The sequence below is a fragment of the Bos mutus genome, chromosome 21 (assembly GCF_027580195.1).
Source record: "Bos mutus isolate GX-2022 chromosome 21, NWIPB_WYAK_1.1, whole genome shotgun sequence".
In the NCBI taxonomy this organism is placed as follows: domain Eukaryota; kingdom Metazoa; phylum Chordata; class Mammalia; order Artiodactyla; family Bovidae; genus Bos; species Bos mutus.
Window position 1 is genome coordinate 27,407,261 of NC_091637.1, and position 17,107 is coordinate 27,424,367.

At 49.1% G+C, this 17,107-nt stretch overlaps 1 protein-coding gene across 1 annotated transcript in view; it reads right to left on the reverse strand.

Annotated features, from left to right (window-relative positions):
• The window catches only part of ENTREP2 (endosomal transmembrane epsin interactor 2), a 241,340-nt gene that overhangs the window by 13,567 nt on the left and 210,666 nt on the right, over positions 1 to 17,107 (reverse strand). The window contains exons 5-7 of the mRNA XM_070358170.1: positions 10,581 to 10,688; positions 4,008 to 4,168; positions 3,210 to 3,345 (exon numbers count right to left, since the gene is read on the reverse strand). Of these exons, the coding sequence (XP_070214271.1) occupies positions 3,210 to 3,345; positions 4,008 to 4,168; positions 10,581 to 10,688 (405 nt within the window). The remainder of the gene's footprint in view (positions 1 to 3,209; positions 3,346 to 4,007; positions 4,169 to 10,580; positions 10,689 to 17,107) is intronic.

The following is a 17,107-nucleotide window of genomic DNA, read 5'->3' on the forward strand; positions in this document are numbered from 1 at the left end:
GACTGTCAAGTTAGGGGGAGGGCTGCCTGGGAGAGGGGGCAACTGGCAGGCGCAGTGTTCCTTCCATGGATGGGAGGGGTTCCTGGACTCCCAGTGCCCCCTACTCCCCCTGCTCCCCTGGGGTGTCTGTGGAATTGGAAAGTGCTGCCAGGCCACAGGGTCAGAGAGAATCAGCCAGCGGCCCCTGGACTGGGAGGAGGAGGGGTGTGGTGGCCCTTTCATCGCAGATGCTGCCAGCCAGGCCCAGGGAAGGGGGGCCACATCCAGTGACAACAATCAATTGTGCAGGCGCTTGTAATCTGCCAGTGTCTGAGCTAACGCAAGCTCATGTAAGATGGGTCTTTGCCCTTGAAAATTTCCTCCCCAAAATCCTGTGAAAGAAATCTCCACTTAGAGAATTCCTCATACTTTTGGAAAATGATGTCATATGGGTCTTAGAACAGGTATTACCATCATCATATTCCGATATAGTCTATTCTTCAGGAAAAAAAAGAGAGTAAAATAGTGATAAATACTCAACATCCTTCTAGGTCCAAGTGTGGGGGTGCCTCAAATGTCACCCTCAAACCCAAAGCTGGATCCCAGCCCACTGGATCCTCGGAAGCCCAGCAGGGCAGGAGCGCGGCTGGGGCTTCTCGCTGGCTCCTGCCCTGCGCTGTCCACGGGGTGGTGCACACAGACCTGAGAATCACTGCGTAGCTCCTCTCCTCTGGACATGGAGGGAATATGGAGATGCAGGCTAGGGGAGCCCGGAGCTCTGTGTGGCAGAGGGGTTGTGGTGCAAAGGCGGACGTGGAGGGGGAGGTGGCAGGGGTCCCTCCCACCCCAAGGTGGCTGAGGAGAATCACACAGTCCTGTGGGCTTCCTGGGGTCTCCAGTTCCCTGGCCGCCCTGCCCAGTGCCCCTGCTGGTTACAGGCTGAGCTGCCTGTCTGCTCCCGGGTCAGCCCCTTCTGCCTTCCAGGGCCCTCCCTCCCCTGGCCCTGGGGAGGCCCTGGCCCCATGCTCCAGGCCCTGGCACAACCCTTTTGTAACCCCCTCACCCTGTTCCCACACCCCACCCCCACCCCCAGCTATTTCCTATCCGGCCTCTTCTTGGAGCAGCTTGCCAGAGCCATTGACCCCGGTTCCCAAATGTGTAGCAGCTGCAGTGGGGATTTGGGAGCCAGGCTGATCCTCAGATTCTCAGCAGCCCCAGAGTGCTGAGGGTGAACCCAGCATCTGCATTTGATTGACAAGCCCTACACAGAGTCAGGAGGCCCCCTGGAACCTAGAAAAAGTATCCACACTCCTGGTCCCCCTCCTCAGGTGCCATCCCCCACTTCCCCACCCCATGGCAGCTGGTCCTGTCAGTCACCAGTAGCCCTTGGATGGTGAGCCAGATGGACAGGGCTCAGTCTTTAACCACCTCCGGGCAACACTTGGCTGGTGCCTTCCTCCCTGAGCACTGGTTTCTGGGACCCCCAACCATGCCTTCTCCTCGGCCCTCACCCCCTGGATCCAGGGCTTCAGTGACCATCTCTGCAGCAAACCCCAACCTCTCTAAGGCCCCAAGTCCAGACCCTATCGGCCACAGACATTCCCTTGGATGTTCTGATGATCCTGGTACCCAGCAAGGACCAGCAAGTAGATTGTTGTCCCCTGATCTCACATTTGCCCCTCCCTCTGAGCCTTTGCAGGAGCTGCCCCCTCACCTGGGAGCACACCCCTCCTCCCTGACCTGCTGGCCTGCCAATGGCTGAGGCCTCAGCTCCCAGGATCCTTGGACCCATCCAGGGACCAGCATCCCTGCCCAGTGCCCCACAGAGCTCCGTTCAGGACTCTGACCACTCTCACAGGAAGTGGGTTCCCTTGACAATATTGACTGATCAATTTTTATCACGAAGAGAAAAATAAACCACTTCAGGAAGGCAGAATGCTCTTCAAATGCTTCGCTTTAAAGGGAAAAGTTCCGGAGAATTTGGTCGTTAATGGATCTAGAGACGAGAGTCACCCACATCACACTGCTGCCTCCTCCCTCTGGGGCTGTTGCCTGGTCTGTCCCTTCCCCACACAGGAAAACAGCCAGGAGACCCAGCTGAGTCCTTCTGCTGGGCTGACAGTCTCAGGACCTCTTGGTGGGAGCAGGCCCTGAGAGAGGCCCTGGGGTGTCAGGAGCCTCTGCCTCGGCTGGGTGGATGGCAGTCACACCCCAGGAGTCCGAGGAGAGCCCGTGGTAGAGACGCCCCCCAGGCGCCGAGCCTCTTCCCTTTTCTTCCTGTCACATAGCTACTGGCCTGTAGGACTTGATCCCCTGAAGACAGGACTGTGTCCAGTCACATCCCTGGAGGCTGAGCCCAGCACAGGGGGTCCCCAGGGCCACTCCTCAGGGGTAGTGGAAACACACAGGCCCTGGAGCCTGGCCTGCTCACCGCGGGACCCGTCTCACAGGGTGACAGTGTGAGGTTGGGCCTGTACCACCTCTGGGGGGGGGGGTGGCTCCATGGCTGCTGAAGCCCCACGGCCGTGCCCCTGGAAGTCCCGGTCCCGTCTGTGTCTCCTCTGCCTGGTGTATGGGGCCCAGGGGTGGCTGCAGCCTGCTCCCTGGATGGCTGTGTGTCCCCCATCAGACACACACTGTCAAATCCCTGCAGTTCCCCAAGGGGCCACCATGTGGCCCCATCACTACATCTGTATTTGGGCCAGTGCAACCTTTCCCTGTGTTCAACGTGTCTCTGCCCTTGCCAGTGACCCTTGATATTCGGCAATGACAGCATGATGACAAGGATGGTGGTAACAATACCAAAGAAGTGCAGGTAGCTTTTGCCAAGTTAGACCCTGACATGTGCCCAGCCCTGTCCATTACAACTGTCCTTGTCCACCTGAAGGGCTTGGTACTATTATGATCCCACTTCACAGATGAGGAAACCGAGCTCACACATCCTGAGTGTGCGCCTTCTGGGCTCAGGCCTCTCTCTGGTTGGAGCCACCAGGCTTCCGGCAGGAGCAGGGGTTCAAACCAGCTGTCACGTGTCTGGCTGACCATGACAGTGGCCTGTAGCTGAAACAGGCCAGAGCCCCCTGCATACTCAGGCTCCCTGCCCCTGCCTCCTGCTCAGACAGGGCTGAGACATCAGTGCCCACAGGTTTGCTGAATGGCTGGGAGAGATTCCAAAGAAGGCAGAAAGGCCGGGAACAGGGAACTGGCCTGTTGGAGGGCCTGGGACTCACCTGGTTGGCAGGGCTCGGGCCTACCACGGCCTCGTAGGGTGGTGGGAGCTCAGCAGGGTACAGCAGGCCGGGGCTGTTGATGGCGACGCCGTACAAAGTGCCAAACGGGGAGGAAGCGAAGTCCAAGTGGAGGCCCCTGAGCAGCAGAAGGAGGAAGGTCACCCTCTGGGGAAGGAGCCGGCTGTTCCCATTGCCCTCAGAGCAATCGGAACAATTCCCCACACAGAATTCTTGGGTGTGTGAAAAAAAAGCCTCATTCACTAGGTGGTTCTAACTCTTTACTGCTCTCAAAGGATACTGGTACTTTCACCAACTTCACGGTCTTTTCCGTAACAATGAAAAACATCTTAGAGCTGATTCATCTTTAATTAAATGTGACTGTAACATGACAGGAAATAGGCAACCCACTCCCGTATTCTTGCGTGGAGAATCCCATGGACAGAGGAGCCGGGGGGGCTACAATGGGGTCACAAACAGTCAGACACGACTGAGCATGCATGCATGTTCAACCTGAGAGCTGTACTGTGTTTTCTGAGAGTGGAATAGGACTGGTCCTGCCTGGGTTTCCCCTCGGATACCCTGCAGTGAGGCCAGAGGAAGCACACAGGTCTCTGAGCATCCTACTCCACCACCACCCTGCCTGGGGCTCTGCTGTCGGGACCAACATTCAGGCCTTCATCTGCCTCCCCTCTGCTCACCTGCATGGACGAGGAGCAACTCATGCCTTCCCCATCCCCATACGGCTTCCCATTCTTGGGCCCCAGCATCCCTCAGGGAGGTGTTCCCAGAGACACCAACCTGTGGGCCTCAGCAGTGGGTGTGCAGGTGTACTCTGGAGGGTAATAGGGCGGAGGGGGCAGCGGGGGCACGAACTCATCAAAATCCAAGGTCTGGTGGAGCACGGTACCATGGGGGGTCAGGCAGGCTGGGCTGGCAGAAGGTGCCCTTTGTGGAAGGAACTGGAAGACAGAGAGGTTCCGAGTGATCGGTCGGCCGGTATGGCTTGTGTCTCATGAAGCTAACTGTACTGAAGCTTTAATGACACAGTTGGAACTCAGGGACTTCAACCTGTCAAACAGTGTTAGTTGTTCAGTTGTATTCAACTCTTTGTAACCCCATGGACTGTAGCCCGCCAGGCTCCTCTGTCCATGGAATTCTCCAGGCAAGAATACTGTAGTGTGCAGCCATCTCCTTATCCAAGGGAATATTCCCGACCCAGGGATCAACCCGCACTGCAGGCTGATTATTTACTCAAGGGAACTGGCTAAACACACATGTGAAACAATGGCTCTGTGAGGATCCCCTTCCCTCTGGAGCCTCATCGCGCTCCATTCCCCTGCTGTTATACAGACGTGTCTTCTGAGGCAAAGCACAGTCTGGGAAGACTTTACTCCTATCTCTGCCACTAACTCAGGCTGCATGTGGCTCTTGCCTTCTCCACACACAGAGCCCAGTCAATGCCCTGCCAGCCAGTGTGAGCCGAGGCTTGTGCACTTAATCATCTGAGACAGAGGTGATTCCATGGCCAAGGGCAGTGCGGATGTGCCTGCTGGCCTTGACTTTGGAAAGCCACTTGCCCCACGGCCACTGCACGAGGCTGAGCAGCCAGGATGAGGCTAAGGGTCCTGGGGGTCTCATGGAGTGAAGACTCAGGAATTAGAGAAATCAACAACACCCTCAAGCATGAAACACAAAAGGCAAAGTGCTTTCCCGTGGAAGGTCCAATTCCACCAGGAATGAGAGAGGTGAGGAGGTCCAGGTGATCCTATTAGCAGGTTTAAAGGAGTCAATGTGGTCATGCGAGGGAGGCTTTTTAAAGGTTAAACAGAGGTCTCCATTTCTGCCCTAAAGTCCAGATGGCCTTTCCAGGGGGTGTTGGCCTGTCTTCAAGGAAGCATCTCAGACTTAGCAGCAGGCACCTGGCTCCTTGGCCTCCACGGTGGGAATCCCATGAGTCACCCTGCCATCTCCCCAACACCCCTCAAATCTGTCTGCCAAGGCAGCGTCTATCTGGGAGCCCAGGGTCACTGGCCCTGGACTTTGCTTTGAGACAGGCGGGTGGAGAGCCGCACCCCACGGTCTCCCCAGAAGCTGGTGTCATTAGGTTCTACCCACAGGGGCGTGAGAGGGAGTCAGACAAAGATGCAGCCAGGGAGAAGGGGTTCCTCAGACTGCTCCTGCCCTGCCCCTCCTCCCCTCTGTCCTCTGCTGTTCACCCCTGGGAAGTAATGAGATCCCTGTAGGAGCTGTGCTGAAATCCCAAGGGCGAGTCTTTTTCCCTCCGTGGCCCTGGGTCCAGTCTGTGTCTTATCTCTGAGCCTTGCCTGGTACCCTAGGCCCAGAAGATGCTCTATGAGCATCCACTTCACAGGTGAACAATACCTCCTGGCTGCCACCTCCAAGTAGCCCCCAGGTTATCTTCTCCTTTTGAGAGCGTCTAACTCACCTCTCTGCCTTGGTTTTCTTCTTCTTGTTCTGCTTTAAAAAGTTACGTTTAATCCAACGAGATGAGGTTATCCCCCTTTAAAACTCTTTTACATGCCTCTGCTCCCTGGATCCCACCAGGTTTCTAGCCTCCTTACCCACTAACCCATGGTATCCGTGAATCCTCCAACTGCCTTTTGAACCAACCCCAGATACCAAACAAGGTCTGTTCTCTCTCCCTGGATCCTGTCTCCTTTCACCCTCAACCTCCCAGTCATCCTCAGGATGTGCAGAAATGCTCACTGTCCACAACTTCCTCTGTGGCCCCAAGTCTGCAGGGTGATGGCCAGGTTTGGAGCCAATCCTGCAGCTGGGTGTGCTGGGGAGGAAATGGGCCCTAAAGAATCACTTCCTTCCCATGTGGTTCTGCTTGCCCTGGGACACCTGTACAAGCCTTGGGTGGTCCGTGTGATGACAAAGGGGTACCTGTGCCTGGTGAGCAGTGTGAGGTCGGTACCTGTCTGAGGTATTCACATACCTGGTGTGGGCATCACTGTCCAGCTCTCATCCTCAAAAGAGGACTTTGCATTTTAGTCTCTGCTGGAGAGAAGCCTGTTCTCATGGGTATGCTCTGGGGGAAGGACCCATGTTAGGCACATGCTTCCCAGGTAGTGCTAGGGGTAAAGCACCCACCTCCCAATGCAGGAGACAGAAGAGATGTGGGTTTGATACTTGGGTTGGGAAGATACCCTGGAGGAGGGCATGGCAACTCACTCCACTATTCTTGCCTGGAGAATCCCATGGAAGAGGAGCCTGGCAGGCTGTAGTCCATGGGGCCGCAAAGAGTTGGACAGAAATGAATCGAGTTAGCATGCACGTACATCCTTGGTAGAAAGAGCAGGATTATTGCCATGGAAAAGGCTTCTGAATGGAACTCTTGTCAGTAAGCTGGAGCTCTCTCTCCCTGCACTCTGGACCTAGGAGTGACAGCCCCCTAGGCATCCTGCTGATCTCTGGTCCTTCTACCCCTCCCTCAGGTGAGCAAGGAGGCCTCCTCAAACAGGTTCAGACCAGTTTTAGTTACTACTGTTAATTTACAGTGAAATATGAATGCAGACAAGAAAACTTGCTTGTTCTGTGAAAACTGAGTTGGAGGCTTTGGAAAAGACTTCATAGCTAAGCAGAAACTGCTGCCAAGGTGGGTCTTGGCCAAGTGTTCGTCAGGATCATAAAACATCCACGCAGATGGCTTCACACAGCTGAGTCCAGCTGAAAGGAACTAAATCTGGAAATCACAGAGGGTGTGATTTCCACGAATAACCTGATACACCAAAGAGACCTATAGTCAAAATGAAGAGCCTGGCACCACACCAACCAGGGTGACAAATGCTCATTTGCATTTTTAAAGTCAAAATACAACGTTCCGTGGTATAAATGCATCATTTTACGTAAGTCTGCTGTAACTGGCTTTTTAGGTTAAGACACCCATTGATCCTCATCTGATAGTTAAGTAACACCTAGGACCTGAAGACCTTTGTGGTGAACCCAAACCTCAAGGAGAGTCACTGTGGGTCCGAGGAGGGCTGAATGGGTAGAAGATGCAGGTGAATTTGCATGATCTGGGAGCTCTTAGGGGCACTCTATCCCTCTGATACAGAGGCCAGCACCCCTTCCAAGCTCCGTGGGCAAGGCCACTGCATCACGTCTGTGAAGGCACGGTACTCTGCCTGCCGCATCTGAAGCAGATCCACTTCAATAAGGCACAGGACAAGTGGAGAACATAAATGACAGCAACAAAGGACGATGCTAACAAGCTGGTGCCGAAGGGAGATATCTGTAATAGCAGACGATGTCCCTAAGGCTGGGTGGCAGGCAATAAAATAAGTGGGGAGGAAAACAGCTTACTGCAAAAATGGAAAACTGAGATTACACGTAGGAAATAAAACTAAAAACATGCAATTATAGGCCTGTGGACGTAAATGCTTTCTCCATGAAACTATATCAATAAATGGAATTTTATCATCAGATGGTCTTTTGGAAATAATGGTCCACTATTTTCAAATGTATTACAGGAATTCAATTAGATAAATTCTGACCATAGGCATAACAATTTGCATCTCATGTAGGTATGTCTTCATTATATGAATTCTCCCTAAATTATTAATTATTCCAAAATGTTGATCCACAGACATAAGAATAAAATTGTGGGCTCCTTCCACGTGGGATAAGGCCTTTGTTGTGAGTCACAGTCTGTTGAAGGGAGTGCCCCGTGGCTTTTCCTGCATAAATACACCATGGTTGGACAAAAACATTCTCTAACTTTCTAGGTCTGTGTTTTTATAGCAGAGCCAGAACTTAAAGGTACTTGGGTAGCAATGTGTGTATAGACAACCCCTAGACTTTTTTTTAGTTTTTATCTCAACCCCTTAGAGTTGTCTGACCTACATTTAAATTGATGGCAATATATTTAGTGACGCTCTTTTACATAAGTAACAGTAACAAAAGATGAAGTTAATAAGCTGGTGCCGAACAGAGATGCACAAACGGAGACACGTGTAATAGCAGACGATGTTCCTGAGGCTGGGTGGCTGGCAATAAAGTAAGGGCAGAGGAAAACAGCTTACTGGAAAATCTTTTGAGAATCTTTCAAGAGCACTCAATTTTATTGTAATAGAAGTAATTCTCTTTTTGCACTCATATTTTGTTGGTTCACACAGTAGTAGAATATGCACTTACAATCCATATACCCCTGGTATAAACTGGTTTGGGGATACATACAACCATGGCTGACTATATTTTTCTGGGCTCCAAAATCACTGCAGACGGTGACTGCAGCCATGAAATTAAAAGATGCTTACTCCTTGAAAGGAAAGTTATGACCAACCTAGATAGCATATTCAAAAGCAGAGACATTACTTTGCCAACAAAGGTTAGTCTAGTCAAGGCTATGGTTTTTCCAGTGGTCATGTGAGAGTTGGACTATAAAGAAAGCTGAGCGCGGAAGAATTGATGCTTTTGAACTGTGGTGTTGGAGAAGACTCTTGAGAGTCCCTTGGACTGTAAGGAGATCCAACCAGTCCATCCTAAAGGAGATCAGTCCTGGGTGTTCATTGGAAGGACTGATGTTGAAGCTGAAACTCTAATACTTTGGCCACCTGATGCGAAGAGCTGACTCATTGGAAAAGACCCTGATGTTGGGAAAGATTGAGGGCAGGAAGAGAAGGGGATGACAGAGGATGAGATGGTTAGATGGCATCACTGACTCAATGGACATGGGTTTAGGTGGACTCTGGGAGTTGGTGATGGACAGGGAGGCCTGGTGTGCTGCAGTTCATGGGGTCGCAAAGGGTCAGACAAGACTGAGCGACTGAACTGAACTGAACTGTACGTTATAATCCAGTGTGCATGCTATTACAGCTATGACAGATTTTCTTATTTGGTTGGTAATTTCTATTTTAATTCTGAAAGCTAGGAAATGCAAACTTTCAGTGTTTCCAGCCCTGCGGTTCCGTTAGTTTGATCTGATTGGAGTGATATTTCCAGACTGACAGGAAAATCTGTCGAGGTGAGTGGACCCCCACGGCACTTAACCTTCCTTTACATAACATACCGGAGAGAAATGTCTACATGAGGGCTCAGCGAGTGAGGCCAGGAGTTCATTGCTGCTGAAGAGATGCTTAATTAGGTGTCTTTTGGAAAACTGCTGCCTCTCGAAAAGGTCAGCAGGCTGTGACAGCTGTGTGGAGGTACACAGGGAAGAATAGGCCGCACGTGATTAGAGCCAATGAATTTTTAACACCTTGATAATGATGCTCTCTGGCCCTGCGTCGTGTTGTGAACTGATGAATTGCTACAGGGTGGGTGGGGAAGAACAAAACACACAGGCTCCTACAAGAACAACTTGCCTTTGTTTCATAAGATGCTTGAAACATTGGGGAGGAGGCAGGGCAGGGCCTGGAGGGGCCCAGGGGAGCAGGGAGGGAGGGTTCCTACCCTTAGCATGGAGAACAGCATCTTCTCATCACTTCCTCTTGACTTGCTGACTTTAGCGGTAATGTACTGAGCAGTGGGTCATGTTCTATTCACACAAATAACGAAGAGCCGTCACTATTACTGATTGTGTATTAATCAGCATGTGACCTCCACTCTTGGCCTCATCCCTCCCCTGGGGACCAGCACTTCCTCATCTCTAAGACCCTGGCTGGAGGCTCCAATGATAGCCGACCAGTGACCTGCTGCTGGATTATGAGCTGACGGTTAATGAGCAAGTGTGCAAGGCACAGTGGAGCAGTTTTTCAATTTGAGAAGAGCTCATATTCTAACAATCCTGCTTTATTACAAGTGAATTCTGGGGGACTTCCCTGGCAGTGCAGTGGCTGAGACTCTGTACCCCTAATGCAGGGGCCTGGGTTCAATCCCTGGTCAGGAAATTAGATCCCACATGTTGTAACTAAGGATTTGCATGTTGCAACTAAAGAGCCCACAAAGAAGATCAAAGATCCCACAACCTGCAATTAAGATCTGGAAGAGCCAAATAAATAAATAGATTAAAAAAAAAAAGAAGAAGAATTCTGAAGCCTGGAGACAGTTGCATGGCTCCGGAGGATGTCTTGGGCTATAGAATGGTCACCACAGTTACTCAGCGGCACAAACCTGGGGTTCCCTAGAGGCATGTAACGGTAGCTGGACCCCATCAGCAAGGAGCTCCAACTGCACCTAAATAAATACATCGGTGGCATCGAATCTGTGGGTTTCTGTCTTCCAGAGGGTAGCATGGAGGGACCTTCAAGGATCTCCAGGCCCCATGTGCTGCTGTCAGGGCTCATTGTTCTGGTGGGAAGCCAGCGGTGTCCATGCTGCATTGCTCTCAAACTGGTTGGGGGAGGGGTCAAGACCCCACCATTTTGACTGTGCTGGGGAGAGGGGGAGAGGCGGGGGGCCACTTACCATCTGCAGGACATCGGCAGAGACCATCTGCATGCAGCACATGGCTGTGGCCAGTGCACACACAATGGTGGACAGGACGTTGAGGGCACACACACTGAAGAGGAGTTCCTGCGGGAAAAGACGCAGAGGGCGTCAGCATTGTCTTGGCAACGCAGGCGGCAGGACCCTCAGCACTGCCGTTGAGGTCCAGGACAAGGGCAGCCACCTGTTTCGTGGGGCTTTTTTTTTTCATCAACACTGGTCTATTACAGACACATTTGTGTACTCTCCCACATGGTTGATCAAATTAGATACTAAATGATGTATTTTACAATTTTGATAATTATTAGGTAGTTACCATCTAAGAAAATCTTCAAAGTGCCAACATTTAAGTAGGTGGGCCATCTCTGTCAATTATAAAGTCTAACTGAGAATTTTGATAAGAAAAAAAAATTCCAAGTTTTTTAAACTTCTTTTCTTGAGAAAATTGTAGATTCACTTGCAGTTGTAAGAAACCATAGAGGGACCCTGGGTACATCTCCCTTGGTTTTTTCCACGGCAGCATCTTACAAAACTACAGTGTGATATCACAGCCAGGAAGGACGATGACACAGTCAATGCTCAGAACACCTCCATGAGCACAGGATCCACCCTCCCTACCCACGTTGCCCTTTACAGACACACTCACCTTTCTCTCCCACTCAACCTCCCTTTCCAGACCCCTGTCAACCACGAGTCTGATCTCTGTTTTTATACTTTTGTCATTTCAAGGCTAGGATACAACTGGAAGCATAAAACATGTGACTTTTCACAACTGAGTTTTTTCACTCAGCTTGATTCCCTCAAGATTCATTCAAGTTGTTCCAGGCATCAATAGTTCATCCCTGTAGGACTTTACTGGAAAGCCAGTAGAGGAAAGGGATGGGAAGGGTGAGGGGGAGCAAGGAGGATCACAGGAACCAGGAGCCCTTATTTTTGTTCACGGCAAAACCATCCATGCCATTGTTGCTGTTGTTTAGTTGCTATGTCCTATCCAATTCTTCAAATCCTGAAAGATGATGCTGTGAAAGTGCTGCACTCAATATGCCAGCAAATTTGGAAAACTCAGCAGTGGCCACAGGACTGGAAAAGGTCAGTTTTCATTCCAATCCCAAAGAAAGGCAATGCCAAAGAATGCTCAAACTACTGCACAATTGCACTCATCTCATATGCTAGTAAAGTAATGCTCAAAATTCTCCAAGCCAGGCTTCAGCAATACGTGAACCGTGAACTTCCTGATGTTCAAGCTGGTTTTAGAAAGGGCAGAGGAACCAGAGATCAAATTGCCAATATCCGCTGGATCATGGAGAAAGCAAGAGAATTCCAGAAAAACATCTATTTCTGCTTTATTGACTATGCCAAAGCCTTTGACTGCGTGGATCACAATAAACTGTGGAAAATTCTGAAAGAGATGGGAATACCAGACCACCTGACCTGTCTCTTGAGAAACCTATATGCAGGTCAGGAAGCAACAGTTAGAACTGGACATGGAACAACAGACTGGTTCCAAATAGGAAAAGGAGTACGTCAAGGCTGTATATTGTCACCCTACTTATTTAACTTCTATGCAGAGTACATCATGAGAAACACTGGACTGGAAGAAACACAAGCTGGAATTAAGATTGCCGGGAGAAATATCAATAACCTCAGATATGCAGATGACACCTCCCTTACGGCAGAAAGTAAAGAGGAACTAAAAAGCCTCTTGATGAAAGTGAAAGGAGAGTGAAAAAGTTGGCTTAAAGCTCAAAATTCAGAAAACGAAGATCATAGCATCCGGTCCCATCACTTCACGGGAAATAGATGGGGAAACAGTGGAAACCGTGTCAGACTTTATTTTTCTGGGCTCCAAAATCACTGCAGATGGTGACTGCAGCCATGAAATTAAAAGACACTTCTTGGAAGGAAAGTTATGACCAACCTAGATAGCATATTCAAAAGCAGAGACATTACTTTGCCAACAAAGGTCTGTCTAGTCAAGGCTATGGTTTTTCCTGTGGTCATGTATGGATGTGAGAGTTGGACTGTGAAGAAGGCTGAGTGCAGAAGAATTGATGCTTTTGAACTGTGGTGTTGGAGAAGACTCTTGAGAGTCCCTTGGACTGCAAGGAGATCCAACCAGTCCATTCTGAAGATCAGCCCTGGGATTTCTTTGGAGGGAATGATACTGAAGCTGAAACTCCAGTACTTTGGCTACCTCATGCGAAGAGTTGACTTATTGGAAAAGCCTCTGATGCTGGGAGGGATTGGGGGCAGGAGGAGAAGGGGACAACAGAGGATGAGATGGCTGGATGGCATCACTGACTCGATGGACGTGAGTCTGAGTGAACTCCAGGAGTTGGTGATGGACAGGGAGGCCTGGCATGCTGCGATTCATGGGGTCGAGAAGAGTTGGACATGACTGAGCGACTGAACTGAACTGAACTGATCCAATTCTTTGTGACCCCATGGACTGTAGCCCGCCAGGCTCCTCTGTCCATGGGGTTTTCCACACAAGGATACTGGAGTGGGTTGCCATTTCCTTCTCCAGGTGGTGCTACTAGTAAAAAACAAAACAAAACAAAAAACCTCGTCTGCCAATGCAGGAGACTTAATAGACATGGGTTCAATACCTGGGTCTGGAAAATCCCCTGGAGTAGGAAATTGCAACCCTCTGGAGTATTCTTGCCTGGAGAATCCCATGACAGAGGAGCTTGGTGGGTTACAGTCCGTGGGGTCACAAAGAGTCAGACACGACTGAGGTGACATAGCAGAGCACACACAGCACACAACTGATTATGTTCATTACAAGGACTGATGTCGAAGCTCCAATACTTTGGCCACATGATGCGAAGAGCCAACTCACTGGAAAAGACCCTGATGCTGGGAAAGATTGAGGGCAGGAGCAGAAGGGGACAACAGAGGGTGAGATGGTTGGATGGCATCACTGACTCAATGGGCATGAATTTGAGCAAACTCGGGGAGATAGTGGAGGACAAGGAAGCCAGGACTGCTGCAGTTCATGAGGTTGCAAGGAACTGGACACAACTTAGTGACCAAACAACAAACTGTTGGTTTATCAATTTTCTAAGAATTTTTTTTGAAAGGAACTGAACATAAATTAGAGTGAATATACTTTAATTTTGGTGATTCAGAAGGTATCAATAACCGTTTTCTCGCTGGAGTTCAGCTTGTTCTGAGTATTTGCATCCATTGTCCTGTGGCTAAGCCATGGTCCTGGGTAGCATGCCTATGTGTCCACTGCAGATGGTAGTGGGAGCTGGCTAAGAATCTCTGACCCACTGTAATGACCTGCATGACTTTGGGAAGCTGTCTCATTTCACTGTGCCTGAGCGTCCTCATCTGTAAAATGGAATAACAGGGCTTCCGTGGTGGCTCAGTGGTAAAGAATCCACCTGCCAATACAGGAGACATGGGTTTGATCCCTAATTCAGGAAGACTCCATATGCCGTGGGGGCAACTAAGCCCTTCGCCACAACTACTAAGCCTGTGCTCTAGGGCCTGGAAGCCGCCAACTACTGAAGCCCCTACGCCCTTTAGCCTGTGTTCTACAACAAGAGAAGCTACCGCAATGAGAAGAAGTCTGAGCTCCACAACTAGAAAGTAGCCCCTACTCACTGCAGCTAGAGAAAAACCCAAGCAGCAACGAAGACCCAGCACAGTCAAAATAAATAAATAAATAAATGGAATAGCAATACCCACTTATCTCAGGGCTGTGAGGGTGAAATTAGTTCGCAAACATGAAGGGCTCAGAGCAAGGCTCAGCACACAGTGAGGTTCAATAAGCACCATCTACGATCCCATGACGGATGGCCAGTCACCTGGGGACTTTCATCTGCTCACAAACACTGGAGGATGAATTCAGTAAAGGGCTTTGAGGCCTCATCCACAAATGCTTAAGGAAAACAGCTGCAGAAATGACTGGATGCCCACTCCAGAATGCCCTTCTCTGGCCTAAACAAATTCTATATCATTGCTCCTACTGTTCAACTGAGGAGAGAAAAAAATTCTGATGTCCACACACCTTTTACTGCTCTGCTGTTGCTCTGCCTCTGGAAGGTTCTGTCCACTTGTTTGAGTGACAGTAGTTTGATTAAAGCTCAGGAATATAAAGAATGAAGTCAAAAAGAAGGAAGAGGCACTCAGGAAATACACACAGAAGTAATTTAAATGCTCTTATTAGCCTTTAGCCACCTAGGGACTTAGGTACTATTTATAATAAGAAGTAAAATTTCCAATCTGCATTTAACTTATATTAAAACATTTCTGCATGTGCTCAGACCAGACAGTGTTCCTTAAATGCCTTCTAGGATCTGTTCAAAGATAAATGGAGGCACACAGAAGTTTGTGAGAGTTTTGAATATATAAATATTTGGATTGAGGAGCCACAAGTGGCATCACCAACTCAATGGACATGAGTTTGAGCAAACTCTGGGAGATAGTGGAGGACAGGGAAGCCTGGTGTGCAGCAGTCCACGGGGCTGCGAAGAGTTGGACACGACTGAGCGACTGAACAACAGCAAGGTGGCTTCCATGAACGAGGCAGGAAGAGGGTGAGAAGCAGAGAAGGATATGATGGATAGGGGACTTGGTGATTAACAGGAGGGAGTAAAGGAGAAAAAAGTCACCCCCATGGCCTAAGCAGGGGCAGCTGTTCCAAGATGGGCAGGCCGCATGGGGTGTGGAACTGTTGGGAACAGTGAGGAAGAACTCAGTGGGGTCCACTGAGTCTGAGAGGGCTGCGGTTCTCTGCGTGGATGGAGCTCAGTGGGTCTGGGCTGGACTCTGGGACATGGGCGTGGCCAGTGCAGGGGTGGGGACACCACCAGGGAGGCAGCTGAACTTGCCCAGCAAGGGTGTGCTCGGCCAGGAGAGATGAGAGTCTGAATCAGAACCCAGAAAATGAAGTGAAAGTGTTAGATGTTCAGCCATGTCAGATTCTTTGTGACCCTGTGGACTATAGCCCGTCAGGCTCTTCTGTCCATGGGATTCTCCAGGCAAGATACTGGAGTGGGTTGCCATTCCCTTCTCCAGGGATCTTCTCGACTCAGGGATTGAACCCAGGTCTCCTGCACTGCAGGCAGATTCTTAACCATCTGAGCCACCAGGAGAAGCCCTGAGAACCCACAGCTGGGTCCTAATTCTGGAGCAGAAAGAGTCTATAAAGATCTAGATGAGGATGAACAGAGAGAAGGGAAACCAGGGAGGTGGGCATATAAATGGGCAAATGCACCAGTGCAGGAGGTTTCCACACCCCTGGCCCAACACGCCCAGCAGACAATGAGTGACGACAGGGACGAGCCAAACCCCACACCATGTCTCACAGATGTGTGCCAGAACCTGGACTCACAAGATGTGTGGGGCTTTAACAAAACTTGCTTGCAAACTTGGATGCAAAGCAAAGGTCAACAAACTAACACTAAGACACAGGCGTATGGGGTTATCCAACCACAGTGCAGTTATGTTTGCTGTGAATGACAGGAAAACAACTGATTAAGCCCTTTCTACCTCTGCAAATTCACAACACACAGTGGAATAACTCAGGGATTAAAAAGTGAATCATAATGAAAATGAGAGATCCTTGGAACCACATAAAACATAAAACTTGTGCTGGCTCAGTCGTGTCTGACTCTTTGTGACCCCATGGACTGTAGCCCACTAGGTTCCTCTGTCCATCGAATTCTCCAGGCAAGAATACTGGAATTGCTGTTTCCTTCTCCAGGGGATCTTCCTGACCCAGGGATTGAACTAGAGTCTTCTGCATTGGCAGATGAATTCTTTACCACTGTACATGGAAGCCTGTGGGTACATATACATAAACATTTATATATTAAATTAAATATATATTAAAGAGTCAAATTTTAGCAAATGCTGCATCTATTAAATATACATGCATGTATTTGTACATACACATATGTGTATGTATATGTATGTATATACAAATATATAAATACACATACATTTTAGCATACACACATCTCAATAGATGTAGCATTTTTGCTAAAGTTTAAGACTCTTTAATGGTAAATTCTAAGCAAAACAGTAATAAAATGGGATTCCCTAAACCTGGAAAATACTATTTAGTCCCAGAAAATTTCAATAAACATTATTCCTAATTATTGAATACACTTCCTTTAAAATCAGGAAGGAATAAAACAGATAAACAACAAGGACCTAATGTATAGCACAGGAAACTACACTCAACATCTTGTAACAACCGATAGTGGTTGAAAGAATCTGAGTCACTTTGCTGTACACTTGAAACTACATTGTACACAACATTGTAATTTACATTACACAACATTGTAAATAAACTATACCTCAATAAAAATAAAATAAAATAAATCAGGAAGAAAACAAGATGTCTGGTTCAAGCCCTATTCAATACTGTGCTGAAGAGTCCTTGTCAGTTTGGGAAGATAGGAAAAATGAAGAAAAATCAATAAGCAACAAAAAGACTGGAAAGGAAGAAGCATACTGCCATTATTCCCAGATAAGGTAACCCACTA